The sequence below is a fragment of the Mustelus asterias genome, chromosome 9, assembly GCF_964213995.1.
Source record: "Mustelus asterias chromosome 9, sMusAst1.hap1.1, whole genome shotgun sequence".
Lineage (NCBI taxonomy): Eukaryota > Metazoa > Chordata > Chondrichthyes > Carcharhiniformes > Triakidae > Mustelus > Mustelus asterias.
The window spans coordinates 124,933,380-124,949,629 of NC_135809.1; the positions used below are offsets into that span (position 1 = coordinate 124,933,380).

Sequence of the window (16,250 nt, forward strand, 5' to 3'; positions counted from 1 at the left end):
TTTTAAGGCGCATCTGGACAAATACATGAATAGGATGGGAATAGAGGGATACGGTCCCCGGAAGGGTAGAGGGTTTTAGTTCAGTTGGGCAGCATGGTCGATGCAGGCTTGGAGGGCCAAAGGGCCTGTTCCTGTGCTGTAATTTTCTTTATTCTTTGTTCCTTGTTGTTGTAAAGCCAACGCGGCCACCAAAACCTCAAGTTAATTGTCTGGGGGTCAGCGTAAAGAGCATGTCATGAAAAAAATATACATCAAAGTGACTACGAACGCAAACTGTGTGCAATTCTAAGTAATTAGGTTTGCAATTAAAGATGATTTATTTCTGGCATAATCTGCATGGAAAATTAAAAGCCTGGCTTTGATTTTTAGTGAATACATTTTAGTTTGGACTTGTATATGCTACAGTGCAGCTTTACATAATTATAGCATTTGAAATTTAAATTCATGAAAGGACAGTGTTGTATAAGACTGTTAAGGCTGTATACCTTAATTATAATCCATTAGACAGATTGAAGCATTAGGATTATAAATAAATATTTCCTCCATAATTGCTCTGTGTTTTCACTGTTATATTTCTATTTAATTAAATGAATATTGATGTATACTTCCCATCGGGGCATAGGTTTCCAATGGGAGATCAGGAACTGTTAATTGGAAGTAAATATCAGGGCTTGGATAACCTAGCATGTTGGGTCATCCAGCATATAATTAAAATGCTATTGATTGCATGGTAATTAATTACATGAGGTACCAAAAAAGGTAAAAATAGGGTAAAAGTTAACATTCAGGACTAACTCAGTCTTTTTTTTATTCATTCATGGGACATGGACATCGCTGGCTGGCCAGCATTTATTGCCCATCCCTAGTTGCCCTTGAAGTCAGCCACATTGAATCATAGAATCCTACAGTGCAGAACGAGGACATTCGGTCCATCGGGTCCGCACCGACCACAATCCCACCCGAATATAGTCGCGGTAAAGGGGCAGACAGTCAGGTTGGACGACCCCCTTGATCACCCGCTGCCTGGATCTGTAGATGGAATGCCTTGCTAGGCCCAGGAGCAGGTTCACGAGGAGGTCCTCCTCTTTCCCCGCACCCCTCCGCTCCAGGTGCCCGTAGATCAGGAGCGTGAGACCGAAGTGCGAAGAAAACTTCAATAAAAGATTTTTAAGAAAACTGAAAAGGTTGTGCAGCCTATAACATAGCACATAGACATGGTCCACGGACTCCACAAGGTTGCAAAAAGGGCATGCTTGGGAGCCCGTGAACCGGAAGAACCTGCGATTGTACGGTACCGCCGCGTGCAGTACCCTCCACCACAGGTCCCCAGATAGTGGGGGGGAGATCCCTCCGTAGAGGGACCTCCACTGGGGACTTCCACTGCCCAGCGGCAACAAGGCCCGCCAAGGTGTATCTGGGCGATGAGCAAGGACGTGGTAGTAGAAGGTGTGCAGCAGCAGCCCGTACAGAAAACGCCTCCGTGTGATGGCAAAGGGCACAGAGGGCATTTCCATGAAGCGGCTCAAGCAGTGGGGCACCTGACCCGGGAGCAAGGAGGACTCATTCAGGGAGTTCATACTCTAGCAGGCCAACCTCATTTGTCTGATTGAAGCTATCTATGGAGATGGTGGCCTAGTGGTAATGTCACTGAACTAGCAATCCAGAGGCCCAGGCTAATGCTGTGGGGCCATGGGTTAAAATCCCAGTTCAATTGATAAAATCTGGAATATAGAGCTAGTCTCAGGAATGGTAACCTTGAAACTGCCATCAATAGGTGTTAAAGCCCATCTGGTTCACTAACATGGAAGGAAATCTGCCATCTTTACCTGGTCTGGCCTACATATGACTCCAGATCCTTTACTGTGTGGTTGACTGTTAGCTGTTCTCAGTTTAAGTGCAATAAGGGATGGTCATCAAATGCTGGCCTTGTCGATAACCCCCAAGCCCTGTGAAAGAATAAGGAAAGAAATGTAACCTGATATAAACCTGTGTACTGAATTAGCCACCAAGAAACTTGATTATATATTACCGTATCCAAACACTGCTTACCAGAACTATTGGAGTACCCCGGCACACCGACTGCAGCAGTTCAAAAAGCCATTTTACCATCACATAGACGATCGGGGCGGAATGCTGGAGTAGTGGTTAGCACTGCTGCCTCACAGCGCCAGGGACACGGGTTTAATTCTGGCCTCGGGCGACTGTCTGTGTGGAGTTTGCACATTCTCCCTGTGTCTGCGTGGGTTTCCTCCGGGTGCTCCGGTTTCCTCCCACAGTTCAAAGATGTGCGGGTTATGTTGATTGGCCATGCCAAATTGCCCCTTAGGGTCAGGGAGATTAGCAGGATAAATACGTGGGGTTATGGGGATAGGGCCTGGGTGGGATTGTTGTCGGTGCAGGCTCGATGGGCTGAATGGCCTCCTTCTGCGGTGTAGGGATTCTGTGATTTCCATCTTCCAGGGGGTAGTTGAGGGTGGGCAGTAAATTCTAGCCTGGTCAGCAGTGCTTACTTTCCAAGAACGAATACAGAAAAAATATTTGCGTATTGATGGCAAGCTATCAACCATATTGAGTATACAGTGATATTACAGTTCAAATGTTCTCTTAATGACTATTAGATTTGTAATGTTATTTTCAAAACAGGTCTTCATGTTTCAAGCACTGCATATGAATTAGCATGGCATTGCTTTAACTAATACATCCCTTTACTGCCATATTGCTTTCATTAATTCTCATGATGCTGATTACCTTCATGAAGTCCAAACACATTTATTATTCTCTTGCCATTAGCAACTGGAATTGCTTTTAGCCCATTTATCCCCTTCAAGATTCTTCCCTTGCCCCTTCTCTTGTACACAAGGTGACTCATCCTGCAAGCCGTTGGTCCACAGGTAGAACATAGAACATAACAGCGCAGTACAGGCCCTTCGGCCCTCGATGTTGCGCCGACCAGTGGTACCAATCTAAAGCCCCTCTAATCTACACTATTCCAATATCATCCATATGTTTATCCAATAACCACTTGAACGCTCTCAACGTTGACGAGTCCACCACTGCTGCAGGCAGGGCATTCCACGCCCTTACTACTCTCTACTACTCTCTGAGTAAAGAGGTACGTTGTAGAACTGCCCGTTCTTCCTGGGTCAGCCTGGACACTAAATGGGTAGCACGATGGCATAGTGGTGAGCACTGCTGCTTCACAGTGCCAGAGACATGGATTTGATTCCGGCCTCAGGTCACTGTCCGTGTGGAGTTTGCACATTCTCCCTACGTCTGCGTGCATTTCCTCCAGGTTTACCGGTTTCCTCTCACACTCCAAAGATGTGCTGGTTAGGCTAATTGACCATGCTAAATTGCCCCTTAGTGTCGGGGGGGCTACTTAGGGTAGGTGCGTGGGGTTGCAGGGATAGGGCCTGGGTGGGATTGTTGTCGGTGAAGGCTCAATGAGCCAAATGGCCTTCTGCACTGTAAGGATTCTATTATTCTATTTCACTGTAGGCAACATCCCCTTGAAGCCCAGTGTTGTCCGCACCTACATTGGATTGCTCATCAAGAACTCAATAGGAAGTATCCGTGATTTTTTATTTGAAACATCCACTTGGGGATTTTCCAGTCCCGTCACTTGTTTTTAATTTGCTGGAGACATTGGCTTTTTGTTACTCAATGCTTGACCTCCAACTTTAATGATGATTCACTCAAAGAATTTTACCAGTTTGCAGCTGCCAACTGCAGATTTGTTAATGGAAAATCTTATGTACAATTGAATGTTTTATGGACCTCAGACCCAGTGAAGCTGAACGTCTAAGTGCAATTTTTACCAAAGGCCAGTTGTGAAAAGTTGTAGGCCATTCTAAGATTCACACAAACATATGAGATTGAAAGACTTGCAGAGACCAGTTGGACTCATCTAGCCGACGTCATCTTTGATGCTGCAATTTATTGACACTGACAGCCCCACATTTCCTGACTGCTCCGACCCCCACCAACCAGCTGTGCAATCTTATGGTGGATTGTCCATGCTAACTTGCCCCTTAGTATCAGGGGGGGACAAGCAGGGTAAGTGCATGGGCTTGCACACAGCAGGAAGAGCATTTTGGGCATTTTGGGGCAGGAGTTAATAATCAAACAAAATCCAGCAGAGCACAGTGACTGGGAGACGTATCAGTTCCTCCCTGCAACATACTTTGTGTTTGAAGTCACGCTATCCACAATCAGGAACCCATCCACTTTGAATATTTTCAAAGAATCTGCACTCATTACAAAACCCAGAAGCTCCACAGGGGGACAAACCTCGGAGATTGGAATGAGAGAAATTAAGAGAAATGTTAAATTTTCATCTGTGGAGTTTAAAAAAAAAATCCATCTCTGCACATTGGCACATTAGTGATCTAGATCTTGGTGTGCAGGCAACAAATCAAATTTTTTGAAGTTCATTAATTATTGTCACAAGTAGGCTTACAATTGACCCTAGAGTCAGGAGGATCAGCAGGGTAAATGCGTGGGGTTATGGGAATAGGTCCTGGGCGGGATTGTGGTTGGTACAAACTCGATGGCCAGTATTTTACAAGCTTGCTTGGGTGAAGCTCGTAAAATCCTTCCCGAGACCAACGGAGAATTCCATTCTGCGAGCCTCGCCCGTCCCGATTCCAGAGCGGGCGTGGCAGAAAAATTCCGGCCGATGACTCCTTCTGTACTACAGGGATTCGATGATTAACGTGGCAGTGAAGTTACTGTGAAAATCCCCCAGTCACACTCCGGCGCCTGTTTGGGTACACTGAGGGAGACTTTTAGCATGGCCAATGCACCTAACCAGCACGTCTTTTGAACTGTAGGAGGAAATCAAAGCACCTGGAGGAAACCCATGCAGACATGGGGAGAATGTGCAAACTCCACACAGACAGACAGGTGACATGGTAGCACAGTGGTTAGCACTGCTGCTTCACAGCTCCAGGGACCTGGGTTCGATTCCCGGCTTGGGTCACTGTCTGTGTGGAGTTTGCACATTCTCCTCGTATCTGCGTGGGTTTCCTCCGGGTGCTCCGGTTTCCTCCCACAGTCCAAAGATGTGCGGGTTAGGTTTGATTGGCCATGTTAAAATTGCCCCTTAGGGTCCTGAGATGCGTAAGTTAGAGGGATTAGTGGGTAAAATATGTATGGGTATGGGGGTAGGGCCTGGGTGGGATTGTGGTCGGTGCAGACTCGATGGGCCGAATGGCCTCTTTCTGTACTGTTGGGTTTCTATGATTTCTATGACAGTGATCTAAGCTGGGAATTGAACCGGGTCCCTGGCGAGGCAGCAGTGCTAACCACTGTGCCACCGTGCCGCCCATGATGTGAAACTTGGAAGCATTGTAAATTGTGAAGAAGACAGTGCAGAACTTCAAAAGGGCAGAGACAAGTTGTTGGAATGGGCAGATCGATGGCAGATGAAGTTCAATGCATTTTAGTAGGAAGAACATTGTGAGACAATATAAAATAATCTCATTGAAGGTGGCAGGACAGGTGGCAAGAGCAGTTAAAAAGCATAGAGTATTCTGGGCTTTATTAATAGAGGCATCAAGTACAAGAACAATGAGTTCATGCTGAACTTATGCAAGACACTAGTTAGACCTCAGCTGGAATATTTTACAAAGTTTTGGGCGCCACATTTCAGAAAGGATGTGAATGCATTGGAGAGAGTGCAGGGGAGGTTTACAAGAATGGTTCCAGGGTCCAGTGGCTCAGTTTCGATCATTTGGAGAGGTCCAAATTGTCCGCCTTGAAGAGAAGAATGCTGAGAGGAAATCTGATAGAGATGTTCAAAATCAGGAGGGGACTGGACAGAGTAGATAGGGAGAAATTGCTCCCTCTCATAAAAGAAACAAGAATGAGAGGACACAGATTTAAAATGATTTGCAAAAGAAGCAAATGTGAAGCGAGAAAAATTCTTTTCACGCAGTGTTTTGCAGAGGTGGCCTGCCATTGCCGACAGCGGAATCTTCTGGTCTCGCCGCTGTCAATGGGGTTTCCCGTTTTATTTATCCCACTGCCGTGGCAAACCCATGGAGTGGGTTCGCCATCAGCGGAACTGGAAATACTGCTGGAAAACTCCAGCCAATAAATGATTGGGGTCTGGAATGCACTGCCTGAAATTGAGGTGGAGGCAGGTTCAATCATGAGAGCATTAGATGACGGTTTGAATAGAAACAATGTGCAGGGGTAGGGGGAAAAGCAGGAGAATGGTACTAAATCACAATGCTTGTTTGGAGAGCCAGTGCAGACACAATGGGCTGAATGGCCTCCTTCTGTGCCGTAACAATTCTGTGAACCGCTATAGAGACCTGGAGTATAACCTAGATTGGTTACTGTTTTCCTCTAAATTTCCAATACCTTTTTCTCCCGTCCTCTGCTGAAGATATTAATTCCACACTGATGCCCTGTCACATAGGGACTCTTCATCTTGATGTCTGAACTGAACATCGGCCTGGGAATATCCCAGCTGAGCCCTGTGCGCAGCTGTGTCTTTCCAGTAGGTTTAGCTAGGTTGCAATCCAAGAGCTTTGGCAGATTCCCCACTCAGCCCTAACCTAATTGAGGATAATCTTGCTGCTATTACTGCAGTCTATTTGATTTGATTTGATTTATTATTGTCACGTGTATTAGTATACAGTGAAAAATATTATTTCTTGCACGCTGTACAGACAAAGCATTCATAGAGAAGGAAAGGAGAGAGTGCAGAATGTAGTGTTACAGTCATAGCTAGGGTGTAGGGAAAGATCAACTTTGTGCGAGGCTGGTCCATTCAAAAGTCTGATGGCAGCAGGGAAGAAGCTGTTCTTGAGTCGGTTGGTACGTGACCTCAGACCTTTGCATCTTTTTCCTGACGGAAGAAGGTGGAAGAGAGAGTGTCCAGGGTGCGAGGGGTCCTTAATTATGCTGGCTGGCAGCGGGAAGTGTAGACAGAGTCAATGGATGGGAGGCTGGTTTGCGTGATGGACTGGGTTTAATTCATGACCCTTTGTAAGGATCACGCAAACCAGCCTCCCATCCATTGACTTTGTCTATACTTCCCGCTGCCTCGGCAAAGCAGCCAGCATAATTAAGGACCCCACGCACCCCGGACATTCTCTCTTCCACCTTCTTCCTTTGGGAAAAAGATACAAAAGCCTGAGGTCACGTACCAACCGACTCAAGAACAGCTTCTTCCCTGCTGCTGTCAGACTTTTGAATGGACTTACCTCGCATTAAGTTGATCTTTCTCTACACCCTAGCTATGACTGTAACATTATATGCTGCACTCTCTCCTTTCCTTCTCTATGAACGGTATGTTTTGTCTGTATAGCGCGCAAGAAACAATGCTTTTCACTGTATGTTAATACATGTGACAATAATAAATCAAATCAAATCAAACTGTAGTTTCACAGTTACCACAGTTAAAGTCAAGTAATTTACTGGACTCCAGAGATCACAGACCTTCGATATTCAAGGCTGTGCAGCGAAACGCATTTTTAATTCTGGCCAACCTAGAAAGGTAACACCAAGAGAGACCCGACTGATGCTCGGCATGTTGTGAAAGAGTTAAAACGTCTTCACAAGTGACAAAACACTTAACTTTTAAGGAGCAATTTTCTGTAGGTCTTGTGCCAAACACTGAAAGTAAGATGTTCAGTTCACTCCGATGTTGATAAGATCTAATCACAGCTGCTGGAGATGGGAAATAAAGTGGGGAGCGAGATTCCTCCAAGATTTATTGCAGCTGCATTGCAAACTGTAGCCAGCTCGGAAGAGATAACTCATGGAATTAGAATGAGAATCTTGTGTCCCTGTACAGTCAGAGCTGAAATTTCATGCTTTTAGGATATGCCTAAAGATCTTGTCGTTTAATGACCTAATTTTCATTATGTTGATATGTTTGAATTCTGCCTCAGCCCTGTCCATAACGATCATGCTCTTTTACCATTTTATTTAATATGAAACAAAGCTTTGCCACCGATTTGTAGGTGTACATGTAACATACAAATTAAGATACGTGCTTTAATTTAAAGCCAATATTCATATTGTGGTGTGTGGGAATGTGTACAAAGGCAGCTCACTGGTATCAAAGTCAATTTTGGAATATCTTATCCATCAGCTAGTTAGACTATTTCTGAGGTACAAAAGGGGTGGCATGATAGCACAATGGTTAGCACTGTTGCCTCACAGCGCCGGTCACATTCTGTGCGGAGTTTGTTTAAAGTTTATTTATTAGTGTCACAAGTAGGCTTACATTAACACTGCAATAAAGTTACTGTGAAAATCCCCTAGCCGCCACGCTCTGGCGTCTATTAAGGCACACTGAAGCAGAATTTAGCATGGCCAATACACCTAACCAGCACGTCTTTTGGACTGTGGGAATAAACCAGAGCAAACCCACGCAGACGCAGGGAGAATGTGCAGACTCTGCACAGACAGTGACCCAAGCCAAGAATCGAACCCTGGTCCCTAGCACTGTGAGGCAGCAGTGCTAACCACTGTGCCACTGTGTCGCCCCCCATGTCTGCGTGTCTGTGTGCACGTCCTCCCCGTGCCTGTGTGGGTTTCCTCTGGGTGTTCTGGTTTCCTCCCACAGTCTGAAAGACGTGCTGGTTAGGTGCATTCGCCATACTAAATTCTCCCTCAGTGTTCCCGAACAGGTGCCGGAGTGTGGCGACGAGGGGGTTTTCACAGTAACTTCATTGCAGTGTTACCTTGACAAATAAATAAAACTTAAAAACAACTTAACTTAAACTTAAAACATGTTCCTGCACTATGTCTTTAACTGATTTACTTTAAAGAATTTTGCATGGATTTGCAATAACATATTGCTACCATTGGCTTTCTCCAAACTGAGCGTTCGGGTAAAACTGCAACTGTGGAAATAGCTTCTAAAAGGAGAAGAATGTTATTCATTATCCTACGATAATTAAGCAATTATGTCAACAGACTTTTGCTTGCTGGATATGTGTTTTGTTGCCCCCATTTTACTCTGATAGCCATCTGCTAATAAGCAATAATACCATTCACTCATGCAATTTGCACTTTCTTTATCATTTCAGATGGAAGTAACTGTAAAATGATATAGTCAGTAGAAAATTTACATGAGGCATATAATTAAAACTGATAATGATGTTGCATTTGCAAGTGGATGTGTAAATAAAGATTGGTGGAATTTTACAGGACCCAATTTCATTTCATGTATCTGCAACACCAAGCAGAACAAACAATGTCCGAGGGTTACTGACATTTAGTTATTATTTTGCATTCATCACGACATTTCAATTGCCATTTTTTTCTGCGGCACATGAATCCTGACCTCCAAACTTGACAACAGACAGTCACAGCCAAAGATCCAGACAACTGGTGTTATCTAAGACTGTCTAGAGGATATTTGTTAGGGGTTTGTGGGGGACAATGGTTACGCACAAACTGGTCTCTCTAAATCGCACTGAGATGTTTGCTTTGCTGTTAGTCAAAGCAGAGAGGATCATAGATTGGTTACAACACAGAGGAGGCTATTCAGCCCATTGAGCTCTCTGCTAGAACGGTTTAGCTAATTTCAATCCCCCAACCTGTAGCCATGCATTATTTTCCCCTTACGATACTTAAGGCAGCATGATGGCACAGTGGTTAGCACTGCTGTCTCACAGCTCCAGGAACCTGGGTTCGATTCCAGCCTTGGGTCACAGTCTGTGCAGAGTTTGCACTTTCTCCGCATGTCTGCGTGGGTTTCCTCTGGGTGCTCCGGTTTCCTCCCACAGTCCAAACACGTACTGGTTAGGTGCATTGGCCATGCTAAATTGCCCCTTAGTGTCCCGGGATGCGTAGATTAGTGGAGTAAATGTGTGGGATTACGGGATAGGGATTAGTAGGACTGTTTTCAGTGCAGACTCGATGGGCCAAATGGCCTCCTTTTGCACCATAGGATTTCAGTGTTACCGAATCAATTCCTTTTTGAGGGCCATGATTTAATCTGCCTCCACCACTTTTTCAGGTCGCACTTTCGTAACACTGAAAAAAAGGTTTCTCCTCATGTTGGGCAGGATTCTCTGGCCTCCCAGTCCCGTGTTTCCCACCAGTGGGAGTGGCGCATTGTTTGCTAGTGGCAGGATTCCCTGGTCCAGCCACTGTCAATAGGAATTCCCATTGACATCACCCCACACCGGCGGAAAACCACGGGGTGCGCTGCTGGCAGGACCAGAGAATCCCGCTGGGGTGAACGGCCGGAGAATTCCGACCTTTGTCTTTGGTTCCTGTATCAGTCACCTTCAATGCATATTGTATTTTTTTTATGTATGTGCATATTTAATATTGTGCACAATTGGTCTCTTACTTATTTCAGTTTGCATTATTGATTGTTAAAAGTGTTGAATTAGAAATTGTGTAGGGAACAACAGCAAGTAGCAACTTGGATATCTGTTACACCACCAATGTTGTAAGATTCTATGGTGCTACACAGAGGAAGGTTGGAATCTGTCAAGTATTGGAAAGGTTGGGAGAGGTGACCAAAGGCACAGCCATAAAGATTGGTTCTGGCAGGGCTTGTATAGATGAAGAGAGAATGGCAAAGGCGGAAGATGGCAGTGAAATGATTGCAGAGCCTAGAATCATAGAATCCTACAGTTCAGAAGGAGGCCATTCAGCCCATCAAGTCTGCACTGACCACAATCCCACTCAGGCCCTATCCCCATAACCCCATGCATTTAACCTAGTTAGTCCCCCTGACACTAAGGGGCAATTTAGCATGGCCAATCCACCTAACCAGCGCATCTTTGGACTGTGAGAGTAAACCGGAGCACCCGGAGGAAACCCACGCAGACACGGGGAGCATGTGCAAACTCAACATAAACACAGACCCAAGCCGGGGATCGAACCTGGGTCCCTGGCGCTGTGAGGCAGCAGCGGCACGATAGCGCAGTGGTTAGCACTGCTGCTTCACAGCTCCAGGGACCTGGGTTCGATTCCCGGCTTGGGTCACTGTCTGTGTGGAGTTTGCACATTCTCCTCGTGTCTGCGTGGGTTTCCTCCGGGTGCTCCGGTTTCCTCCCACAGTCCAAAGATGTGCGGGTTAGGTTGATTGGCCGTGCTAAAAAAGTTGCCCCTTAGTGTCCTGAGATGCAGAAGGTAGAGGGGTTAGCGGGTAAATATGTAGGGATATGGGGATAGGGCCTGGGTGGGATTGTGGTCGGTGCAGACTCAATGGGCCAAATGGCCTCTTTCTGCACTGTAGGGTTTCCATGATCTTCTATGCTAACCACCGTGCCGCCCCTACGGACTGCAGCCAATGTGAATGAAAGCAGTTGAACTGGTGGGGCGAGGGAGTGAACAGAATGTACAGAAGGAGGAGATAATGAACTGGAGGACACAGGCCGAGACAATGGGTTCGCTATACTTGCAGAGACTGGATAAGGGGAGGTGGCAGAAAGATTTGTAACCTGGGGCAAGGATTTTGAACTTGTTACATTGGGAGCCAGTTAACAAGGGCAAGTGATGAGTTCCCTGAGATAGGACAGTCCCTCCTTCATCCCCATCCTTTGAAAATATTATTTAATAAATCGGGCTGCCCACTCCAACCCCTCTGCCCACACCAAACGTTTGATGGCCTGGGCAATGTATTATGTAGCAAGCCTAATTGACCCGTGATTAGCTGTTTAAATATGGTGGATTTTGTCACCAACCCACATACCATATATGGGAGTGAGCTCGGGGGTGGATGGGTAAGTGGTGGGGATGGGAGATGGAGCCCACTCTATTTCACATATTTCCCTGCCAAAAACATGCCTGGCGTGGGGCACATCAAAAGCCACCCTGTGTGTTGGAGAATTTGCAGTTTGTATAGCAGCTTGTGATTTCCTGTTGAATAAACCCATCAGGCAGTTGATAGTCCTAAATAATTATATAGTCAACTTTTTATCCTACTGATTTCCAAAATAGAGGGAAAGTGTGAAGGGATGTGATACAACCAGCAAGTTAAAGTGGGATTTTCCATTCAATCTACAAATGACCGGGATGATGGCGGGTAAAGCATACTGTGGGTCATAGGGACTCAGGACGTAACTCTGGGAATGGTCTCCAATGATGGACTGGCAATGAATATCTATAGACCCAAGAATATAACAGTGTGAGCAGGAAAAAAGTGAGATAAAGCACCAGGTGTTGAAGAAGGGGTCATTGACCTGAAACATGAACTCTCGTTTCTCTCACCACAGATGCTGCCAGGCCTGCTGGGTATTTCCGGCACTTTCTGTTTTGTGTTGCAGATTTCCAGCATCCGCAGGATTTTGCTCTTGTGCTTGAAATGGAATATTGTTCCCTCACCAAGAGCCCACTGCAAGCATCTTACATTGAAACCAAGCTGCTCAGTAAGAAGCAGCAGCAGATGATGTTTGCAGCAGCTCAGAGTGATGTCGATGGAGAGCTGGAACGAGCTTGTTTAGCTGTTGGGAAAACATAAAGGAACATGTATACCATCTGGACACGCTAAAAGAGGGGGAGGAGAGTGACGTGTGTATATCCACAAATTCAACGCTGATCAGAACAGATTAGTGCAGATTCCAGTCGTGCCAATGCTAAAAAAGCTGCACAGATAGAATAGGAAAGATCACTGTGCCATTCAGCAGGTGCTGAAAAGCATTAGGGGGCGGCATGGTGGCACAGTGGTTAGCACTGCTGCCTCACAGCACCTGGTTCAATTCCGGCCTCAGGTCACTGTCTGCATGGAGTTTACACATCCTCCCCATGTCAACATAGGTTTCCTCCGGGTGCTCCGGTTTCCTCCTACGTTCCAAAGATGTGCGGGTTAAGTGGATTGACCATGCTAAATTGACTGTAGTGTCAGGGAGATTAGCAGAGTAAATGCGTGGGGTTCCGGGAATAGGATCTGGGTGGGATATGGTCGGTACAGACTCAATGGACCGAATGGTCTCCTTCTGTACCGTAGGGATTCTATGATAAGTGTCCACTGCATAAAGCACAGATGAGTCAACAGATGGTTGAAATATCATCGACACTCTCGTTCGTGATCAGACCCATACAAAGCCAGTTAACCTAAACCGCACACCTTTCGAGTGTGGGAGGAAACTGGAGCGCCCGGAGGAAACCCACGCAGTCACAGGGAGAATGTGCAAACTCCACACAGACAGTCACCCAAGCCGGGAATCGAACCCAGTGCTAACAACTGCCACCATGCCGTACTTAATGGGTTTGAATTCAGCATCTGCACCTGAAGCTACGAAGATTTAGGCATTATTGAAATGCTACTGGCCAGCGGTAGATACTAAACATTGAGCCAGCTAGCAGATGGAATCAGGAGTGGGAACTGATTCTGGGAATAGGCAGACCAAGCGAAATAATGGGGACATTATGAGTAATTGGGTCAAAGAGGAACACAGAGTAGCCAGTTGCTAGCAGTCAGGCAAAGGTGGTGGAGCTGAACCAGACTCGTACAGCAGTAACATTGGCTGCAATGGAGACCTCCGCTTGCACAACACCAATCGAAGCAGCATCCAGGTGCCAGAGTGAGGAGGCTCTTTAGTGCCATGAGGATGCCAGGCTGAATGATTGAGAGCATGTCCTGGACAGTCTGCACAATTTCTGCCAAGGCAGTTAACCAAGTAAACCGTGAACTGGGAGAGGCTCCTTGGTCCGAAGGTGTATTACAAACCGCAGGCACCGAGGGCATCGGGGACTGAGTAGTACACCTATGAAGATGGGCTTTTGATATGATATTGCATAGCAAGATCTAGAAACTAGAAGGATTCAGGCAGCTAGTGGTATCCTGGCAGAGCAAAGACTTAGGTGTGGCACTGGCAGGACACGAAGGAAACATCTCAACACTCAAAGCATGCATTGTTGGAGCACTTCCATTAATCAAGTAATTCTCAGCATCTGGTTGTATTTTTGGTAAAACATCTTGACCATTGTGAGTAAATTGAAGTCTTGCAGAGAAGCATTGTTGAAACCGATGGTCATTAAGTGGTGGATGTGGATGCAATGCAATGTATTAATAATGGAAGGCTAAGGGGGGGATGATAGACTTCCTAGTATCATAGAATCCCTACAGAGCAGAACGAGGCCATTCAGCTCATCAAGGCTGCAGTGACAACAATCTCACCCAGGCCCTATCCTCGTAACCGCACATATTTACCCTACTAGTCCCCCTGACGCTAAGGGGCAATTTAGATGGCCAATCAACCTAAGCCGCACACCTTTGGAGTGTGGGAGGAACCCGGAGCACCCGGAGGAAACCTGGGCGTTCACGGGGAGAACGTGCAAACTTCACACAGACAGTGACCCAATCCGGGAATCAAAACCAGTGCTAACCACTGTGCCACCATGCCGCCCATAACGGGTTTGAATTCAGCATTTGCACCTGAAGCTACAAAGGTTTGGGCATTATTGAAATGCCACTGGCAAATTGTAGATATTAAACATTGGGCCAGCCAGCAGATGGAATCGGGGTGGGAATAGGCAGAGACAAGCCTGCAGCGGGCTGTGGTATTCTTATGGTGCCCAGGAACTGGAGCACTTGTCCTGGCCCCACTCAAATTCTCCCCCCAAAAAACCATCTTTGAATAGCCACAGAACAGTCTTTTTAAAGGCTGATACAAGTAGGTGGAGAATGTGCTGTGCATTGCCAGCTGTTTTCAGTTTGGTATGAATGAAAATCGTGAAAGCTGCAAATTCTGAAATCTGAAACAAAGACACAAGTTGCTGGAGACACTGGGTGGAATTTTACCATGGCTTTTTGCACCTGTTTTCGGATGCGTAAAAGTGGTAAAGTCGATTAGTGTGATCTGCGCCCATTTTTGTGCCAGTTCCCACTTTGCCAAGGGAAAATAAATCGGTGCGATTGGAAGCCCGCCCAAAACGGGCGCGATGTCAATTGAAATATTTTTGCATTCATTGCAATGCATTCTGTGGGGTGAGCCAGAATCTTCATTGTTTCATTGAGACATTTTTTTGTTGAGTTTTGATGAAGAATTCACTCCTCAGACATTACCTCCTCTGTTCCCTCCACTGTCACTGTCTGGCCAGCTGAGTATTTCAGTATGTTTGCTATCTGGAAGGTGTGGCGTAATACCTTGTGTAAATTTATTGAATTGGTATGGGGTAATAATGCAGAATGTTTTGCTGTATTTCAAGACCCACATTTTTCAGAGGAGAAATTAGATTTTTAATGCACTTTGAGGTTGTTGTTCTTGCCCGTTAGGTATTTATTTCTGCATGCTTAGAGTAATGTCTTTCTGTTTTCCTCAGGTGACATCCTACAAGGAAAGATTGTCTGTTGCAAGAATAGGAAAGATCCTCGGTCATTGATTATAACAATATCAATTAATAACATGAAGCAAACGTACAGTCTGCAGTAAAGGTTCTGTCTTCCACCACCACAAGGCCTACATCCAGCTGTTCATTATGTCTGAGCAGTTCTGCTTCGCAATATGTGTGATGATTAAATATTGCAATTCCCATTGAAAAATATCGAAATGAAGTATAATTAATGAGGTCCTATGGTCTACAATTATTTTTTTCATGAATAAAGCGATTGAATAAATTTGAATCCTATAGGTGGGTTTATGAATATTAAAAGCAGTCCTATTGATTATTCTATAAATAGTGAACAAACTTCAGTGTTATTTTTGAACCTTTTTGCTGAGTTAATTCGAGTGAACTCAAAGGATGTCTTACATACAGACTGTCCGTCTTGAACCTCTGTTGCAAAGGCCCCTCTGGATTACGAGTCCAGTGACATTACTGCTACACCACCATCTTCCCTCATTCTGATGCTTCAAGTTCGAATCATAGAATCCCTACAGTGCAGAAGGGGGCCATTCGGCCCATCAAATCTGCACCGGCAATGATCCCATCCAGGCCCTATCCCTGTAACCCCATATATTTACGCTGCTAACCTTCCTGACACTAATGGACAATTTATCCTGGCCAATCCACCTAACTCGCACATCTTTGGAGTTCCATAACTTTATGCCACCAAACATGAGGCATGTTTATTTTAACAAAAATAAGTTTGTTACATTTGAAAAAAAAATGCTGGCAACTATTTGAGCACACAATTTGATAGCATGGAATTTCAAACCTTCTTCATGGATCTCCACCTTGATGTGGTTTGATTTGATTTGATGTATATTGTCATATGTATTGGGTTACAATGAAAAGTATTGTTTCTTGCGTGCTATACAGACAAAACATACCATTCATAGAGTACAAAGGGAAGAAAGAAAGGAGAGGGTGCAGAATGT

At 45.4% G+C, this 16,250-nt stretch overlaps 1 protein-coding gene across 1 annotated transcript in view; it reads left to right on the forward strand.

The window, feature by feature from the left end:
- The window catches only part of prmt3 (protein arginine methyltransferase 3), a 209,185-nt gene extending 193,573 nt beyond the window's left edge, over positions 1-15,612 (forward strand). The window contains exon 16 of the mRNA XM_078220999.1: positions 15,253-15,612. Coding sequence (XP_078077125.1) covers positions 15,253-15,362 — 110 coding nt within the window. The 3' untranslated portion in view covers positions 15,363-15,612. The remainder of the gene's footprint in view (positions 1-15,252) is intronic.
- Positions 15,613-16,250: the final 638 nt, after the last annotated feature.